Here is a 19,322-nt window from a genome sequence, read left to right as displayed (position 1 = left end):
TTTGGTTGACAGGAACTTGAAAAGATGGGTGCAATGGAAATTCTTTTAGGAAATTGAAATTCCCACAAAATGTAGAAATTTAATTACCCACTGAATTCATGAAAACTGCAAATTTCTCGAAATTATATAAGGAAAGTAATTTCATAATAAATAAAACTTACTATAGGAATTAAATTTCAGTTGACGTGTATTTCTGAAGGCAGCAGCTTCACCAGAGCAAATAAATGGCGCGAGTGCATTTTATGAATTGACAGTTTTTCTTTTTTTTATTATTTACAATACTAAAACCAAATGATGGGAGGTTAGAACTTAGAAGTACTCCCACATCTGAAAGCAAAGCGTACAATCAGTCGATGATGCATTATAGCAGATTTCAGTGTAGCAAGGATATCATACTTTTTCTAAAGAAAAAAAATCAGTTTTCCTCCGTCATTCGATGCCTTATACAATAATGCAGATGAAGTGGCGAGATGCAGATTGATATATAGCATTAGATATTGATGGTAGCATCCCATAGCCTCAGTCGGCCATCACGACCACCACTGCAGATCCTCTTCCGTTCAAGATCTGAAGCCACACATCTTACCATAGTAGCTGAAAATTGTGGTGTTCTGTACAGCTTCCACCCACCAGATCTATCTTGAGGCCGATGAAATAGAAACATAGAATTATCTGCTGCCCCAATTCCCAACCAGTGCTCTCCAGCATTAATAGACAATATAGGATGATGCAGATTCATCTCTTTAGCACATTTGATGCTGTAAGCAGTATTTTCCCAGAACCTAACTGAGCCGTCATAAGATCCTGTTATAATTCCTCTATCTGAGGCTGAATAATCGACAGAGAGAACTGGGCCACCATGACTTGCCAAAACAGCATCGCAGGCACCTCTTGAAATTGACCAGAGTCTAGCAGTCCAATCATCACTTCCTGTAATTACAGTGTCTCCAACCATCCTAAGGCAACGGACCCATTTTCCGTGGCCAAGTAGTTTGTTGATTTGCTTACCTGCACGGATGTCCCATAGGTGCACAACAGAATCTCTACCAGCAGCAGCCAAGATTCCAGTAGCGTCATCATATTCCATGCAAAGCACAGAACCTGGGCAACGTGCAACAGTTGCTATGCAACCACCAGTTCTGGCATCCCACATTTTAACAGTCCCATCATGGGAAGAGCTAAGGACACTATCACCTGAGAGCATCCGCACACAACTAATTTGTCCTTCATGGCCCTTTAGTTCTTCTAGAGGAATAAACTGCTGTTTATCCCAGACCAAAATAGAATTATCATCAGACCCGGATACCACCTTCCATCGATCAGAACTTATTGCACGGACAGCCCTGGAAAAGGAGCATGCTGTTAAAAGCAGGCCATATAGACAACAATTTTGGACAGGATCAAGATATATAAAAAGAAAGAAAATTTTCATAAAACTACCTTTTATAACCAACTTTTTACAAAAAACTAACTTTTAAAAATTTTCTTTCAAAAAACTACTTTTTATAGCAAACTAGTATTTGGGCCCGGGCGTTGCCCCGGATTGGTATTGTTTTCCGAACTTGATATGCATTTTTTTTTTGCATTACCATTAAAATATATTAAGGAAAACTCAACATTTAAAAGGTACAAATATAATAATATGGACACTTAAAGCATGATTAAAAGTTGGTTGAGATGGTAATTGTTTTATGTATAATAGCAAGAGGTCATGGGTTCAAATCTTGTTTCAAGCTAATTTTACTTTTGTTAATTAACATGACTTATGTACACATTGGACAATTCTAGTGGAATAACAGGGGTGCCACGTGGCGTGTATACATTAGCACACACGCCTTTTAATATATTTGTATAGATTTCTTTCAATATACTACCATTAATTTTTTTTTCAGAACACTACCTTATATAACAAATTTCTTTCAATATACTACCATTTTATGTTTGTAGGTAATATTAATCATTAAATAACCGCCCCTTAAGTGCTCCTTTGGTTGACAGGAATTTATGTAGGCAATGAAAATTCTCATGATTTTCTCATTTGAAAAGTTGTTTGGTTGACAGAAAGTTGAGAAAATGGGTGCAATGAAAATTCCTTAGGAAATTGAAATTCCCACAAAATGTGGGAATTTAATTACCCACTTCCCTCTTGATCAATCAGAATTCCCACATGAATTGCAAATTCCTTGATATCAACCAAACAAATTTATCCGATTTCCTAGGAATTAATAAGGGAAGTAACTTCCTAGGAAACGAAACTTCCTACAGGAATTAAATTCCCATGTATACCAAACAAGCACTAAGGGTTGCTACTGGTGGAGTAGAATAGAATAAAGATGTAAAAGGCAAAAGAAATCAAAACATAGATCATTGAGTCAATACCCTGTATGACCTCGCAAAGTTGCCCGAAGTTCAGAACCACGACGACTTGGATCCCATATTCTAACCTGTACATTGAAAGATATTGTGGGTGTTAATGGAGACATAATTGGAAATCATAATGCACCATTTAATTTAATTTAATTTTGATCAATCCTAAATAATTTTGTGTGGATTGTTTTCTGAATATTCTATTCCATAGAATTATATGTTGCTCCAAAATCAATACTTTGTTTCACCTAATACAATATATTTAATCAATTTAGTATAGAGGTGCAGAACAACACCATAAAGGGTTTTGGTGATCTTATTGTTGCATATAATTTGTTAATTTTTTTTTTTCCCTCTCTCCAGTCTTCATATTTTGAGGGTGATATAAAGGAGCAGGCCTATCACGCCAGTAGTAAAACTGGATCTTAAGTACTCTATGAATGTCGAATAATGCCCCTGTAATAAGCAACTTCCAGTCTTGACATATAAATTCTCATTGCTCCCAAGTCCCTGCATTACATGAAAATCATATCCCAAGAAAGAACCTCTCACAGGAATGTTGGCTTAACTGAAAACCATAACAAAATCGCAGCCATCAAAAGGGAAGTCTTGGGTAAACAAAAATGCTCCCTCAAGCACTTAACCAACATTTCTCTCATCATAGTATCTATCTTTTACTTCCTCCGTAACAAAATAGATGTTACAATTTCTAAATATGGTTGTAACAAAATAGATGTTACACTTCCTTTTTAAGCAACATTCTCTCTCTATCTCTCTCCTATCACATGGGTCTCCTTTTCTCTCTCTCTATCTCTCTCCTCTTCAAAGAATTGCCTAGAAAAGTGTGTTTTTAAAAGTGTAACATCTATTTTGTTACGGAGGAAGTATAATATCAATGCACTTTCATTTGTTCATTTATAACAACAATGCACTTATACATTTCAATTCTAAATACAAATGCGTTAGTACTACCATTTTCTAAAAACTCTTGCTTAACTAAACACATTGTTTATAGAAAATGGAGGGGGTAATAATTATCTGGCATACCGAGCAGTCTGTACTTCCACTAATAAAGAAGCCTGTATCTTCACGGTCACCAACCACATCCCAAACCTCTCTTTTTGTAACACAATGCAAAGCAGTGATCGCGCTATGATGGCCCCTAAGAACTCGCACATTTGTTTGAATTTTATTCTGTCCTGCATTAGGTAAATTTTGTCTGCGAGGTGTCCCAATCTCATCTGCATGTAGCCAAATGAAGCATGATTATCACATATTGATAAATGCAGATTGATGCTATTAAAAAAAAATGTAAATTGATGAATAATAGACAACTACTGGATGCATGAACTAATCATAATAAAGGAGAGCATATACCAGCTGATAAATGTCACGACAAATTACCTGCTGTTTCAGTTTCCAATGCCCATCCATGAGCATGGCTGAAAGAGTTTGCTTTTAGCACTGATTCCCTCCCAAACATGTTCCTGACCCAATTTCTTGCAAGAGTAGATGCCTTGGGAGGTTTTTGACCGTCTCCCGCTGTTTCTTGAAAACGCGGGGATTGCAAACCAGAAGAAGCCAATGATTCAGTCTTCAGATCTGATATTCCCCAGTAAACCATTTGTAGTTGATGAATATATGGAAAGTATCCTCTGAGTTGTATCTGAGACCATTCAAACAAAGCTTTTTCTTTAATATACATAACCTTTCGTAAGATTCTGGATGACACAAATTTTTTTGGTTAAGAAAACCAATATTCAGAAGGTAGGCAATTAAGCATCCTAGTTTCCCTGCTTTACCCAAGCTATCAACTATGCAAAATGCAGTCGTTTCAATCATGTTGGCAAAAGGGAATAAAAAAGCGGAATTCACACAATTATGTATTCGCAAGCAATAATAACGCGGAATTTACACAAGAAACAACAATAAAGATCACACAAGAAAATTTAATGTGGAAACCCGAGAACCAGGAGAAAAACCACGAATCAATGCACTAGGACTTTCAATGATGTGTATGATACAGTGAATTACAAGGCTTCCAAGATCTCCCCGATCTAACCTAATCACCCTAGAACGTGTTTACCGAACACCTCACATCTTTGCTTTTTCTCTCTCAACCACCTTATACTTAGCATGGAATAACTAAACGGCTACAACAACATATTTATACTAGGGTAAAAATTAGAAATCCTGGTTGAACAAGGTCTCCCAATTGACAAGAAAACGTGCAAAAAACGCTGCAACAAAACTATCACCAGCACTGAAACCCGCGCCTGGCCGCGACTTCTCATGACACCCTGCAGGCGAGGGCTGGCAGTTTCTCCCACCCTTCGACCCACCTCGGCTGCGGGCGCGGGTAATGATGAGTCTCCAAGCTGCGGGCTGCTGCTTGGATAGTATTCCAATAGGACGCATTTTCTTGGTTTATTTCAAAAAATCCACTGTTGTTTTCAGTAAGCTTTGAAACTGCTAACATATATAGCAGTTTCTTCCTGTATGAAACCGCTGACCGCCTAATTGAGATAGCAGTTTCCTTTCTAAAAGAAAATAATAATTCACGAGCTCCTTTAGATCCTATGTGGACGGTATAATAAGTGTTCAAACCGATGCAAAGTGAGAATCTCTATTTGTGCATAGTTGATGAGTTCATCATCATCTGGAAGACTGAAACTTATGTTTAAATGCATGCAATGTGCAAGAAAGAAAAAAAAGAAAACCAAGGCAACATACTCTTTGTAGTGCTTCATACAATTAGATTAACACGACCATAGAGAGGCATCTTGAAGGTAAATCCGTTAGCAGAATGTTAGATATTCACTAAATAGAATAAGTTCACAATAATTTTGTATATTAACTACCATCGTGCTAAAGTCTTCCTAGATGCTCATGATCATAGCAGTTCTCCTTTAGCAACTTGAGAGCTATTTTACTGTTTCTACGAATGAGTTGATGAGAATGGCTCATTTTAAATGAATCCAACAATCTCTTTAAGGAATGGAAAGACGTTACAGAAACTGAAAATACTCACATAATGGTCATAACAGATATTGTTTATCTGGGCTATATTTTGTATTATTGGCCACGCATCTGTATCAGGCATTCCCAAGCCACCCTTCCAATCAGAAGAAAACAGAAAGCATTACTATTAGAGTGTGTTAGAATTTAAAGTTGCATTGCTAAGGTCATAAGATAGTTTACCATATGTGCTGCTACCATGATCAGTTGTGACATAAGGTGGCTCTCATTACTGGAAGACCTGGAACACATAAAAAGGGGAAGTTGGTATGTATAAACAACCAGAAAGAAATACCGGATTATTTGGGAAGTAGACGAAGGGTCTCTTGATATGTACTTGATTCTAAGTCTCTGGGGGTTCTCAAGAGTGAAAGTTCTGTAAGTTCTTACTGAAGGAAATATTTTCGTCTGTCTGTTGCAATAAGGCCATAAGGACAAAATTGCTGTCTGTCACTAAGTAGTGGAAGAGCTATTACAAGGATTTGGCATTCTCAAAATTGGTCTGTTGGCCAATAACTTTATCTAATCTGAGCTGTTTGGGATAAGTCATCGAGATTCTATTCTGGGGAAATAAAACAAGAAATAGTTTGTGTCTAATAGACTAAAGTCAATTCAGTCAGATCGTAGAGCAGTTGAAAATAATAGTGGATCTTCTATAACCAAGATTGTAGTCAAGATTCTCAGTGGAAGGTAGTGATTCTAGTCTTTTTGGGGAATTTGTAAGGATAATCGACGAGAAAGAAATTAGATTTCACATTCTCAAATCGGTCACTTGGCCAATAACTTTATCAAATTTGAGCTGTTTAGGATAAGTCATTAAGATTCTATTTCGGGGAAATAATACAAGAAATATTTTGTGTCTGATAGATGAAAATCAATTGTGTCAGATTGTAGAGCAGTTGAAAATAAAAATGGATCTTCTCCCTTCTCCATTTTCTTCTTTTTTCCAGGGTTCCTGGTCCTTGTACCCTACAGCTCTTATATTACATGTCAGTAAAATACTTGCTGAAATCTCAACAAATAATTGCTATGGATCTCATAGCTATAATAACATCTCCATACAGAATCACTATCAGAGAAGCTTATGATCAAATGCATCACGTAATTTGGATTATATACATAATGCAACTGATAGCAAACAAATGAAATACGGCAATTCACGTCTTTATGCATTGCATCCACATGCATAGACTTTCAGATTCCAACTGTATCCCTTTATAGTGTTGAACTTTATTTCCTAGATCACTAACTACTCAATTACACAAAATTTGACCCAAAATCTTTTTTTGTGAAGAAGCTAAGTTTGGTTCACAATTGAGTCAATTGTTTTATAGTTTTGATAATTGAATTCACCAATATATTTTACAAACTGACACTCCAATTTGCATGAAAGATATGCTGAAATGTCTTTCTGATAGTAACCAATTGATGCTGTACATTTTTGTTAAAACACAGTCCCTGACCAGGAAAATGCCACGCACGATCCTTTCTCTATAATAAGCTTAATCAAGCTGTGGTCACCTAGATTTTTTTAATCCCACCCGAAAAACCCATCCAGACCTGCCCTGCAAATTTATGGTCTTGCCTTTTGAACATCACCTTAAACCTAGAATCCAAAACAAGCAGTTAAACACAACTGCAAGATGGGTTGATCCAAAATCAACCTGAAAACCAGCTCAACCTTAACCCATTATCCAATCTGAGACTGAAACGCTTAATAGGTCTAGTTGTGTTATGTTCTTGAATGCTTACCAAATGAAGTTTTATTTCACAAGGCCACATCATCTAGCCCGTCATCACCATGAAGACAATTTTCCAAAGCATGTTGGAAGATAATTGTTAATTTTGAAATGTCAATAGGATAAAAGTCACCAAGAAAAATGAACAAAGGCAATTTTTGGTTATAGAGTTGACTGAACTGTTAGTAGAAGAACAAATCAGACAGCTCTGAATCAGTTTGCTTAGCTCAAAAATATTTTTTAGCTGTTAGCATATAAAAGAACCAACCGCAGTAGAAAAGAGTATAAGAAGATGTAGATGTTACTTGCTAGAAGACTGCTCCATCAGACTTTCAAAAAATGCTTCCCAGAACCTGCAATATGATCACAGAATTACCCGGAGGTCCCAGACAAACACAGAAGTGGATAGAGAGGCATAATTTCATCTCTAGTGGATAAATCATGATAAAGCCTCCCACAGGACCATCATGACACAGATACATATCTCATATATTTAAAAAAAAATTCCATTTCAGATAACATAGCAGCTATAATTAGAAAGGACGAGCAGTTATCCACAACGAGAAGTGGACAGAAGCCGAGCATTCAGATCTCATCATACATCATAAAATAGTTTCTGGATGAGCATGTCAGCATGTGACAAAGATGCAAGGTACACTAACTTTTCCCAAAAAAAAAAAAAAATCACACTCAACTGCAGAAGACGCTATCACTCCTAGCCAACCAGATAACACACATGATAGGGAAGAAACTGACTCAGTACCTTTTACTCCTTATTCCACCCAAAGCTCGTCTAAAGATTATCAGAGTTGCAGTAAGATAAATAGAAGACACAACCCAACAGCACCAGAGTCATAGAAGTTAGAACGATAAATAAAAAAAGCCAACTTACAGTGCCAAAGCAAGTGGCTGCCCTTCTAACCTTTAGTAAACACAAAGGCCTCGTTTGGCAATTAGCGGATAGCTGATAGGTGACTGTATTAGCTGGTTTAAATAGCTAAAGGCATTAGCTGTTTGTATAAAGGTGTTCGGTAAGTAGTTGATAGTTGATTGCTACTTCATTGTGTAGAATGACCAATAAGGATATGGGCATAATTCATAATTATACTTTTCATTGTTTATAAATGTAATTTTCAACGGCACAAATGTAATTTACCTCATTCATTCCTTAGCCTCTCTTTACGAAACACTTAAATTAGAGGATTGACTAGTCAAATCCTCTAATATGAGTTCGGATATCTAATTTTCCCTGAACGTGTCTTTACAAGACAAGGCCAAAGCCAAACCCACGCGCACTGTTTAGGTAATTATCCTTACTGGCTTTGTTACCTATATCGTCATACCATGAGTATCAGAATTCTTTATGAAAACTACTATTAAAGCTTTGACTTGCTTCGGAATCTTAGCCTTCTCTTCAGAAGTGGTTTAAAGAGAAGTCTGTGGTTGGGTTTCTTTGTAGGTATTTACTTTTTACAGGCAAGAGAGCACTTCTGTACAAAACGCAAACTGAACTCACCTATTTAGGAAATCACTGAAACAAACTAAAAATATTCAACAGGAAACATTCTCTTAACTCCTAAAAAATAAGAGGATCTTGAGATAAGAGATAGAAGTATAATTGCACACCCAAGATATAGTGACAAGTATACGCTTTACACAATAACAAGAGGCAAAACTGTGAAGAAAGGATACATTCCTGTACAATAAGCAAACTGAACTCACCTATTCAGGAAATCACTAAAACAAACTCAAAAAATTCAGCAGGAAACTTCTCTTAACTCCCAATACAAGAGGCTCTTGAGATTGAACTGAAAAATGACAAGAGATAGAAGTACTACTGCACACTCAAGATATAGTAACAAATTACTTGAGGGGTTTGTGTCGAATTAGAGTTTAAAGAAGCCGGGTAAGATTTAATTTGAAAAATTTAAGTCAGATTTATGCTTTTGTTCTCAAATTTGCTTCTCTCCCTCGCATTTTTACACAAAGCGGCCAAGAAAACGTTCTAGAACGCGGGGCGAATCCGTTATGTAACGGCAGAACTGCCGAGTTTGGTGTGAATTTCCTTGCACCGTTCTAGAACGGGTTTTCTCGGAACGACAACTCTCAAACCCGTAACAGAGCGCCCATTCTAGTTTTGTGAGTGGAGAGAAATTGTTATGGAGTGAATTCTATCAATTTCATGTAAGAGTGTTCTATCACTAAATATAAGTGTGTTTAGTATTTAGATGTGAGCAACAGTTTAATTCTTATATCCACTTATATGTTGTTTATCTTTCCACATTATTACCCCAAAATATCTTATAATTGTATCAAGAGCCATACGTTCCGTTAAATTTTTCGGGATCATATTTGGCAAACTTATCGGTCGAGGACCGATATATCGCAGTAGTATAGTCAAAAATATTTTTGGCTATCTTAACGGTCGGGACCGTATTACGAGGTGATTTTCCATTAGTGCAGAACCCGGGACTGTGAAGCTTATTGGTCGGGGACCAAGCTTACTTGTGTATTGCCCGGCGACACAAAGTTACAAATGGCGGATATTGCTAGTTCATCTAGTAATATTGAGAAACTCAACAATGGAAATTACAGTACGTGGAGTACATGTATGCAATTCTATTTGGTGGGACAAGATCTTTGGAGTATAGTCGGTGGTAGTGAAGTTACAATACCAATCGATCCAAAAGAGTTAAATAAGTGGAGGATTAGGGCCGGAAGAGCCATGTACGTGCTAGCAGCAACCGTTGAGGACGAGTTGCTATACCGCATCAAGGATGCGAAGACACCAAGGAGGCGTGGGACACCCTTGTAGCTTTGTTCTCTAAGAAAAACGATTCTCAACTTCACCTTTTCGAGAATGAGTTGTTGTCGGTCCAGCAAAACAACATGACGGTGAACCAGTATTTCACCAAAGTTAAAACTTTGTATGAGCAAATCACAAAGTTAGATCCCGAAAATTCCATCACAGACACGAGGATATGCATGTGCAGGATTATTGTCTACAGCTTAAAGCCTAGATATAGTAGTCTTGTCACGGCGATTCGAGGTTAGGCTACATAACCATCTCTAATTGAGTTCGAAAATGTGTTAGCTAACCAGGAGGCTCTATAAAATCAGATGTCTGGAGTTTCTGTCCACGATGAAGAGAAAGCTCTTTTTGGCAACAAGAAGTCAAACAAGGGAGGTGATAAGACATGTGAGTCGAGTAATCAACCTGATAAGTCAAACAGAGAGTCAAGGGGATTCAGAAAAGGACAACGTAGATGAGGCTTCCATCAAGGGGGAGCTCGACAAGATCGACAACAGGACGAGAAGAAAACGAAAAATCAAACACGGCGAGATGTCGTGTGTTATAACTGCAAGAAGAAGGGACACTATGCTCGAGACTGTTGAATGTTGCAACTTCAGTGGAGCATGAAAGCCGAAATGAAGTCGAGTGGGATGCACAAGCATCCTACGCAGTTGAAGAGGAACATATCTTTGACATGGAGGTAGTGTCACCCAGCGGCTGAAGCTAGAGGAAGCTGCACTTGTGGTAGTTAACTACAAGATGATCAATTACAAAGATGATTGGATCATCGCTTTTGGTTGCTCCAATCACATAACTGGAGACAAAGAGAAATTTTTAAGCATCTCCGAGTACAAGCATGGTCAAGTTGTGATAACAGCAAACAAAATAACCCATATTAGTGAGTGCACGATTTAGCAACAAGCAAGTTCAACTGAATAATGTCTACCATGTTCCTGGTATGACAAAGAATCTGTTGTCAGTTTCACAACTGACAACATCCGAAAACCATGTTGTTTTCGGTCCTCGTGACGTAAAGGTGTACAAGACGATGGAAGGAAATTCTTCTCCTACCACCACCCCTTACACGCATAGCTACAAAACTTTGACAAAAAAAACAAAAGCTAGTGTGAAAATTGTCAAATCAATAGCAATGTACTAGTATAAATAAGGTGCTTGTGTATGCATTGTTTGTGTGTTCAGCCAACTTTGAGTGTTAGTTACAAGTAGTAGTAGTACTACGATAGCTTATTAGTGAGTGGAGAGAAATTGTTAAGGAGTGAATTCTATCAATTTCATGTAAGAGTGTTCTATCGCTAAATAATATAAGTGTGTTTAGTGTTTATATGTGAGCAATACTTTAATTCTTATATCCACTTATTTGTTGTTAATCTTTCCACATTATTACCCCAAAATATCTTACATCCAATACCGTACAGACATACATATGGCAACCACAAAACCCTCCCTCCGCCAATAATGGGAGCAAAAAGAAAGGAAACTATTGATATTTGCAGAATAAGCTGATATACATACAAGATTGCTGTGTCAAAGTTCAGATTTATATCATATTGGTCTCATCTTTTTATGCAAAACTATGCCCTTAAATGTCCTATAATAAATCCCAGGCCTTAATTCTTTAATGGAAAAATTGATTTAATAACCAACCTTTGGCCGGTTAGCTAAATTCAATCCCACCCTTTGATTATTTTAGAATAATCCCAACTTTGGGGGGATAACTTCTCAAAAATAATCCGAACTCTTATTTTTCTTGCATACAATAGACTCAAAACGGATTGATGATGGTCTAAATTATTTTGAGAAGCTATTCCCAAAAGTTGGGATTATTAAATTATAGTCAATAAGTGGGAATAAACTCAGCGAACGACCAAAGGTTGGATCATTAGAATCAATTTTTCCTTCTTTAATTGAACTATTCCGAGAGCAACAAGTTCCCCAAGGTAATATTTTCTTCTATTGCAAATTACCTTAGATTTCCTATTTAAGACAATTATTTATATAGCAAATGTCAATATCCCATCATCATAAAGCCACAAAAGATTTGTCTTTTTTCCATTAAGAAAGGCCAAATACTGCTAGTACCTTGATGATTACCAGTTATTGTTGGATATGTTGTTTAGCCTTCATCAGAGCATAGTGTAAGATGAAAGAACACAGATCAAATATGTCATTTAAGGTTACAATTAGGTGCAGACCGTGCAGTCATATCAAAACGGAAGCATTCATGTTTAAAGTAGATTAAGGAGGACTGGAAAAACAAATCAATATGCTGTAGAAAAAAACCATTTTTCCACCATCTTAAATGCAATATACATTCTGCCAGCCTAACCTCAAACCAAATCGACATCACTACAACAAGAAGCTTATCAGGAGAAGTAAGAGGCATACCCTGGATCCTCCCAGATCGACTGAGAAAGGAGATGACGTTGTATATAGTCTGAAACATTATTGAAATCCTTCTTGTACATTTCAACCGACACTTCAAGTGCATCTTTCAAACTTGGTATGTCATTGTGATGAGTTGCAGATGTAACAAGTCTTTTGACCTTAGTTTCACAAATCACAAATAAAAGTAACCACCTTGAGCGAAAACATATAGAAAAGAAGAGACACAAGATAGAAAAACTAGCCAGAAAAAGGGCTAAGGATTTCCAAAGCATTCACCAATAAGCTTAAATACTATTTTTGCTAAGAATTATTTTTTGAGGTGTTGCTAATAACTTATATATATATATCTGTAAACTGCAACATAAATTGAGCAAAAGTCTGTGAAAATGAGCAAAACATTAAAATGAGCAAAAATATATAATGAGCAAAAAACATAAAATGAGCAAAGATTTGTAAAATGAGCAAAAAAAACATAATATAAACAAAAGTTTGTAAAATAAGCAAAAATTTCGTAAAATGAGCGAAAATTTACTGAAATGAGCAAAATTTTCTTATTAAAATGAGCAAAAAAGTCGGTTTTCAGTTTTCAGCTTAAAGTTAGTTTTGTGTGGAAAGATCACATGAGAAAAGAGGACTTAGAGTCACAACACTTCTTCATTAAAGTCACAACACAGCTACCCCTCCCCCCCCCCCCCCCCGCGAAAAAATTACTTTTTCATTACTTATGAAAGGTTAGAGTCACAACTCACGATACTTCTTCATTAGAGTCACATCAGATCTTCTTTAGAGTCACAAAAGTTTTCACTTAGGCTCCGTTTGGTTGGGTGTATAACCTTTTCAGTGTAAAATGATTTTCATGGAAAACAATTTACAACGGAAAACACAATTCTAAAATTAGTTTTCCGTTGTTTGGTTCCGTGTAAGAAAAACGATGAAACAAAAGCAAAATGAAAAGGAAAGTAAGGAAGTAGTGGGAGAAGTTACAAGAGAGGTAAGAAAGAGGAAGGAAAACAATTTTTCTTTATTTTGAAGGGGAAATGGTTTTCCATCATTATGAGAGCAAGTTTATTCCTAAGTAAAATTGTTTTACACTCATTTGCAAACCAAACAATGTAAAATTGGAAATAGAAGAAAACAGTTTTATAGGAAAATGTTTTACGCCCTACCAAACGGAGCCTTAGAGTCACACTACCTTTTAAAAAAAAAAGGTTGGAGTCACATCACTTATTCATTAGGGTCACAACTTTTCTCATTTCTCAGATAAAAATGTATTCTCACATGAAATATCTCCCTCCCCCCCCCCCCTTCAAAATAAAGGGTCGGATAACTTAAGAAATTAGAGCTGCAGATACTATATATAAGAGTCATGGTGTGACTCTAAAGTCTAACCTAAGTCTAACCTTCCCACTTCTCACCATACCTTGACTCTCACCTTACACACAGGCACACACACACACACACACACACACACACACACACACACACAGCAACGTCAACACATACATAATAAGGGGGAGCTGGAAAGATCTGTAACACAACTTGATGATCAATAATACACATTACTGTTTGAAAAATGCAAGTTACTTATTCAGGCAGTTAGTAGTATATATTACCAATTCGTTTACAGCAATAAACTGTTCCTCAGACAATTGACCATTCCATCCCTTGAGCACAGAACACCAAAAAAAGCATAAGCACGGTATATGGACAAAGAAATTCAAGCAAATCCAAAGAAAAAACACGTACAGAATTCAGTTGTTCCCTTATACACTCAATTAAGGCTCTACCAACAATTCCTTTCGCATCTGTCTCTATTAGAGCTGCAAAGACAGCAAAATCATACCCAATCACTCTTGGCATAAAAAATGAAACTATATACATGTATGTATGTCCCCCCCCCCCCAATCCCTTCCAGAACACTGTTAAATGGAAACATACCAAAAATTGTTTCGTATTCATCCGATGAAAGAATGACATCCCCATCTCCAAGTTTCAAAAGAGAGATCCAGAGTCCCTGAGTAACAAAACCAAAATATAGTTTGAGAATCAATATATTTAATTTCTGGTAAGCAGTAGAAATTTTGTTGCAACTCAAAACTGAGAGCCAAGATTACAATTCAGGTTTGTGGTGGATGGGTAATTAGTTTAAATGTCAATTACATCAACTAAAAAGCCCAGGATTCTCTTAGCTAACAGAACTAGGACTAAACAAATAGAGAACCTAAGAAAATGAGGCAATCATATAGATAATCACACATTCGTCTAGTCTACACCCTATTTACTTAGTGTACTAAATTTTGTCAATCTTTGGCAACAAAATGAGAAATGCAAGTAGAAAAACTACTATATCAATCTCTCACACATGCACTATGCATACACGCTATTCATTGATTAATATCATAAGAAGAGAGACTGTTATCTAATCATCCATTAAGGAAACATCCTTAAGACGACAATAGCCGCCTATAACCGCCATAGCAACCATTTTGACCACAGTAGAGAAAATATACACTCCCTCAGAGATAAAGACTTCCAACTATATAATCATCATTAGCGATTAGATGCATTCATACAATTAAAGAATTTTGTCACGTATTCCAGAAATATGACAGGGCCTTATTGTGCTTTGTGTAAACCTTAAACCCGTATTTTAATTGCAACCCTCAACAGTTTCTACTTCTTGTTCCTCACAGTTTTCGATTACTAGTTTTGAGTTACGAAGATCGCAAATAAGTGCTAAAAATTCACCTCAATTATCACCTATTTGATTAAAGGACAGAGAGGAGAATCATGCAGGAAACATGGCAAAATTGATAGGTTCCATATGAGCTTTACTTGACAAGAAACTTTCTAATATTTTCAATACCTGCAGCTTCACTTTCATGTCCAACATTATTCCTTTCTCCTCATCCTGTGAATAAAGAAGGATTAAGAGAAAAACAATTTATTAATTTATAAAATTTGGTATCTTGGGCACCAGACTACCATTCCCAAGACTACAGAAGCTAGTTGGCATCCACAGACAAATACAATACTTTAATCTTACATCTATTTACACAAACTGACTTCTTTTGGTGTATCCTTTATGATGTGCCACTTAGACTAATGAATTAGACTTATAAAATTACACCAGATCACAAAGAAAATGACAAAAAATTATGACGTATCTTATTATTTAACTAGCTAATAGCCCTTTTCATCTTAAAAGGTATAGCAGAACTCGGGTAACCATGTTGCCAAATAAGATGAACTAAGGGTGTTCCACACAGAATCAAAAGCATTAGATATCATAATCCTTAAAAGCTATAATTTTCAGTGCAATTGAACCCTTTACAAATGGATCTTACATCCTTGTCTTTTATGTACTTTAGGATCTGCTTCCTCTTATATTCTTCCTCTTCTGATCTGATTTTAGCTGGAAACTTGGCATAAATGTATTTAGCATCAGCATCGGTACCTGTACACTCAAAGGAAGAACATAATGACTTCAATAGTTCAACCTTAAGAATAGAACTTCAACGGCTAAGTAAATGCATTAATGATCAGCGTATATAAAGTACCTAAAACTCCATCTGTAGGGTCTGGTATGGTCACAATTGTTAAGTCTAAAAGAGGTGAAGGGAATACCGACGTAGGACTTTCACCTCTCCCAATTGCGTCAATCAACTTATCGAGCACGTCATCATTGCTTTCACCAGATGACATAACTCTTCCTATGTAGTTTGAGAATCCTTGAGATCCTAGAAATTGAGTTGTCTGCCATAAATGAAATATTATATGCGTAGAATACAGGGAAACAATTTATGACTTGACATTATGTGTGCCTGAAAGACTGAAACAACAGAAAGTGAACAAATATATAGAAGATCCAATACTATAGTCATTCTCATGGATTCCACATTACTACTACGTTCAGGTTGCAAACATAGTACAAATATTGCAATACATAGCTCATGGCGAATTTAGACCAATAGAATATCAGAGAGTATAGTATGCTTTCTTGAACATAGAATCCATTGTTAATAAGATTCATCAAATTGGGAGGTTGGTAGAGACGAGACTGGTTGGTCTCTTGGACTTGGTACACAGGCTGTCGAGCAAAGAGGTAGGAGTTGGTGAGTCGGGAACTAGTTGTTAGAGTGCACCCATGCCCAAATTTATGACAGCGTCCTGCTGTTCTAACATTGGAGCCAAGCCGAACTGAATATTTGGATATGGGCTTGTGTCCAATGTGAGTATCAAGGGCGAGTGACATAGAGGAGAACCAACAACAGCAAAATCACTCATTTCTGCCCCACAAATTTGCACACTCTTGACAACCACGATAGAGGTACAAGGAACAATAGAAAGATAAAATAAAACGGTTAAAACCATTAAAATAAAATAAAAACAAAATATCATGCACTTTTAGCTCTTGCTGTATAAAGGTAAATATACATAATCACCATGCCCGTAGAAGCCTGAACCTGGAGACTCACTTCATCAGTGACGCTTAGTAGAAGAGCAAGGTTTCTACAAATATTTTACTGCACCCTCATCAATCCATTAGAATCTTTCTTTGTCAGCATTGAAGTCATAAGAGGTACATGGAACAAGCAGAAAATGAAACTATAATTCTCTTAATCGTGCTCTGTTCTGTCATGAAGAATGAAGATCATTGGAAGCACTTTGAGCTTCATCTTTTAGACCAACTCACCCAGTCACTCGCCAAGTCCCCTACTCATATTCTGAGTGATTGTTTGGTTGAATGTAGAACTTCATAGGAAGTTCCAACTCCAGTGCCAAGGAAGTTTTGTTTCAGATGAAGTATAAAATGTTGTTTGGTTGAGTATGGTAAGTTCAAATTTCCCTTTTAATGTTGCACTTGCCAGAGGGGCCTAGACAGGTTTTAGTTGGAGGTAGGACTTACCAGAAAGTAGTGCCCACTTCCTGTGTTAAGTCAACCAAACAACTCTACAGTTTTCCACTTCCCATAAATTTCCACGTGTCATGTTTCATCATGTCAGCCAAACAAGCTCTACCAAATTACTCCCTCTCCCCCAAATTAGTTATAACATGTACTTTTTCATGGTCAGATTTAATCAACTTTTAACTGTAATTTTTTCCACTTATATAAAAGAAAAATATAATCACATGGTATCTAATTTGATTTGTTTCCATGTGTATATTCATAATATCAGCTTTATTATAATTGTTTTATACATGGTAGATGATATGAATGGTCAAAGATGTGGTCAGAGACCATAAAAAAGCCAATGTTGCAACTAAATTGGGACGGACACCCACCTTTTACAAATAGACATCAAAGCAGAAGCTTTAATTTGTTTTTAGCTGTCTTCCTATAGAAAAGAAGTCAGAGTGACATGACAAAATAGCTTATCACAAACCTGCTGAATAAAAAGATCAAAATCAAGTACAATATCTGCTCATCCACTTGCTAGTTGAAATATGCATTTCTAGCTTCTACTGCTACAGCAAGTACAGGATATTCTACATGCAACTCAAACAAATACTGTATTGAACTACTGCAACCTTGATAGATGTGATGTCATAAGGAAAAAAATTTCTGCAATTAAAGTAGCATTTGACAAAGATGGAAGGATAGCAGAACGGAAATGCGCTTTCAGAAAAATAAACTTTCAAAGCAGAACAACAAACCATCGGATCTGGCACTTGATTATTTGAACGGCAACGATGCATCATAAATGCTTGATCATCAAAAGAACATTCTTCACTATTTACCTGAGAAGAAACAAAAGCAATCTAAGTAGTGTAACTTGCAAAACTGAGAAAATTTTAAACCACTATAGGTTCATTGACCGACATACATATTCTAAAAGTAAAAACATGCTAATAAAGAAAAATGGATTAGCATGATTGGAGGAACAAAACATACGATGAAATTACGGTATCCTGATAAAATTGTAGCAAAGAACTTCAGGAATATAAGCCTGCACCAGCCAATACAAACACATAAGCAATGCACACTTCAACTTGAAGTCTGAGGTATTGCAACTCACTCTAACATCCCTGAAATCAACCTTTTCGCATGTATAGATCACTAACACGTCGGCCAGTTTTAAAGTACTAGAACAATACAAAGAGAACAACAATCAAGCTGAATTGCCACAGGACGCATCTTGAGCAGACAGAAATTTCTACAGCCTACTCCTAATCAGTACAATTCATGATTATGCCTTTTGTCCAATATTTATATTAAAATATCCAATTCTCAATTTATTTACTTATACATCAGGTGTCTAGTAGTATTATAGAACATCTAAAATGTAACAGAACTGGAGTGTTAATTGGATGGAAGTGATTGCGGAGACACTATGAATGATTTTTGCTTCTTTACCCCTTAGAAAAGAAACAAATAAGAGTAGATGGTGGAACTTGGGAGTACTAAGTAGTAAATACTAATAAACTCGGATTAATAATCACAGTTAGAAACATCCAGCCAGACTTGGAACCGCTGCAGCAGCGCCAGAAATATATTGAATGTAACTAGTGTTGCATCACTTCATGGTTCACACCATTGAGAGTTGTTCAAGATATGATGCACCAGTAATATCTCGCATACAGTCAGTCGCTTGTGAAAGTTCTTTTCTCGGGGGTAAAGATTTAGGAGAGCATGGAGAAACAAGATAGGACAAGACTTTCCAGGTAGGAATTTACAAAAGAACTGATACATATCTCACGAATTTTAGAACCTGAAAATCTAATTGCAGATTTGATTGTAAGAAATCTTGTCATCATCGTATTAGAAGTTTCTCAATCACGAAAGTATGGTACTCAGAGTGATAACATTTAATTTGACATTAGATTGAGCTAAGTCAACTAACAGAAACTGAAAAGCTGACATAATATCAACTAATGACAGCTAATATTTGGTACCATGAATCACTAGTTAGAGCTGCATTATCAGTTCAAACTAAAATATGTACCTGCTTAAAACTTCTGGATGAGTTTCGGCAGTTCTTGGGAGCTGCGGGAGG

The 19,322-nt window shown here is 36.5% G+C and overlaps 1 protein-coding gene across 2 annotated transcripts in view; it reads right to left on the bottom strand.

The window, feature by feature from the left end:
* Positions 1-207: 207 nt before the first annotated feature.
* LOC104893556 (DENN domain and WD repeat-containing protein SCD1) overlaps positions 208-19,322 on the bottom strand; it is a 31,933-nt gene continuing 12,818 nt past the window's right edge. Inside the window, exons 9-24 of one of the 2 annotated variants that reach the window (XM_010679675.4) lie at positions 18,221-18,275; positions 17,983-18,066; positions 15,885-16,080; positions 15,672-15,781; positions 15,191-15,235; positions 14,263-14,338; positions 14,071-14,144; positions 13,938-13,988; positions 12,325-12,482; positions 7,430-7,477; positions 5,569-5,626; positions 5,399-5,482; positions 3,772-4,033; positions 3,415-3,608; positions 2,380-2,444; positions 208-1,343 (exon numbers count right to left, since the gene is read on the bottom strand). In XM_010679675.4, the coding sequence (XP_010677977.2) occupies positions 491-1,343; positions 2,380-2,444; positions 3,415-3,608; positions 3,772-4,033; positions 5,399-5,482; positions 5,569-5,626; positions 7,430-7,477; positions 12,325-12,482; positions 13,938-13,988; positions 14,071-14,144; positions 14,263-14,338; positions 15,191-15,235; positions 15,672-15,781; positions 15,885-16,080; positions 17,983-18,066; positions 18,221-18,275 (2,413 nt within the window). In that variant the 3' untranslated portion in view covers positions 208-490. The remainder of the gene's footprint in view (positions 1,344-2,379; positions 2,445-3,414; positions 3,609-3,771; positions 4,034-5,398; positions 5,483-5,568; positions 5,627-7,429; positions 7,478-12,324; positions 12,483-13,937; positions 13,989-14,070; positions 14,145-14,262; positions 14,339-15,190; positions 15,236-15,671; positions 15,782-15,884; positions 16,081-17,982; positions 18,067-18,220; positions 18,276-19,322) is intronic. The other variant, XM_048644511.2, reaches the window with a different exon arrangement.

This window comes from Beta vulgaris, chromosome 5, assembly GCF_026745355.1.
Source record: "Beta vulgaris subsp. vulgaris cultivar EL10 chromosome 5, EL10.2, whole genome shotgun sequence".
NCBI lineage: Eukaryota > Viridiplantae > Streptophyta > Magnoliopsida > Caryophyllales > Amaranthaceae > Beta > Beta vulgaris.
The sequence above is the reverse complement of the archived record's forward strand: the minus strand, read 5'-3'. Positions and strand labels throughout refer to the sequence as shown.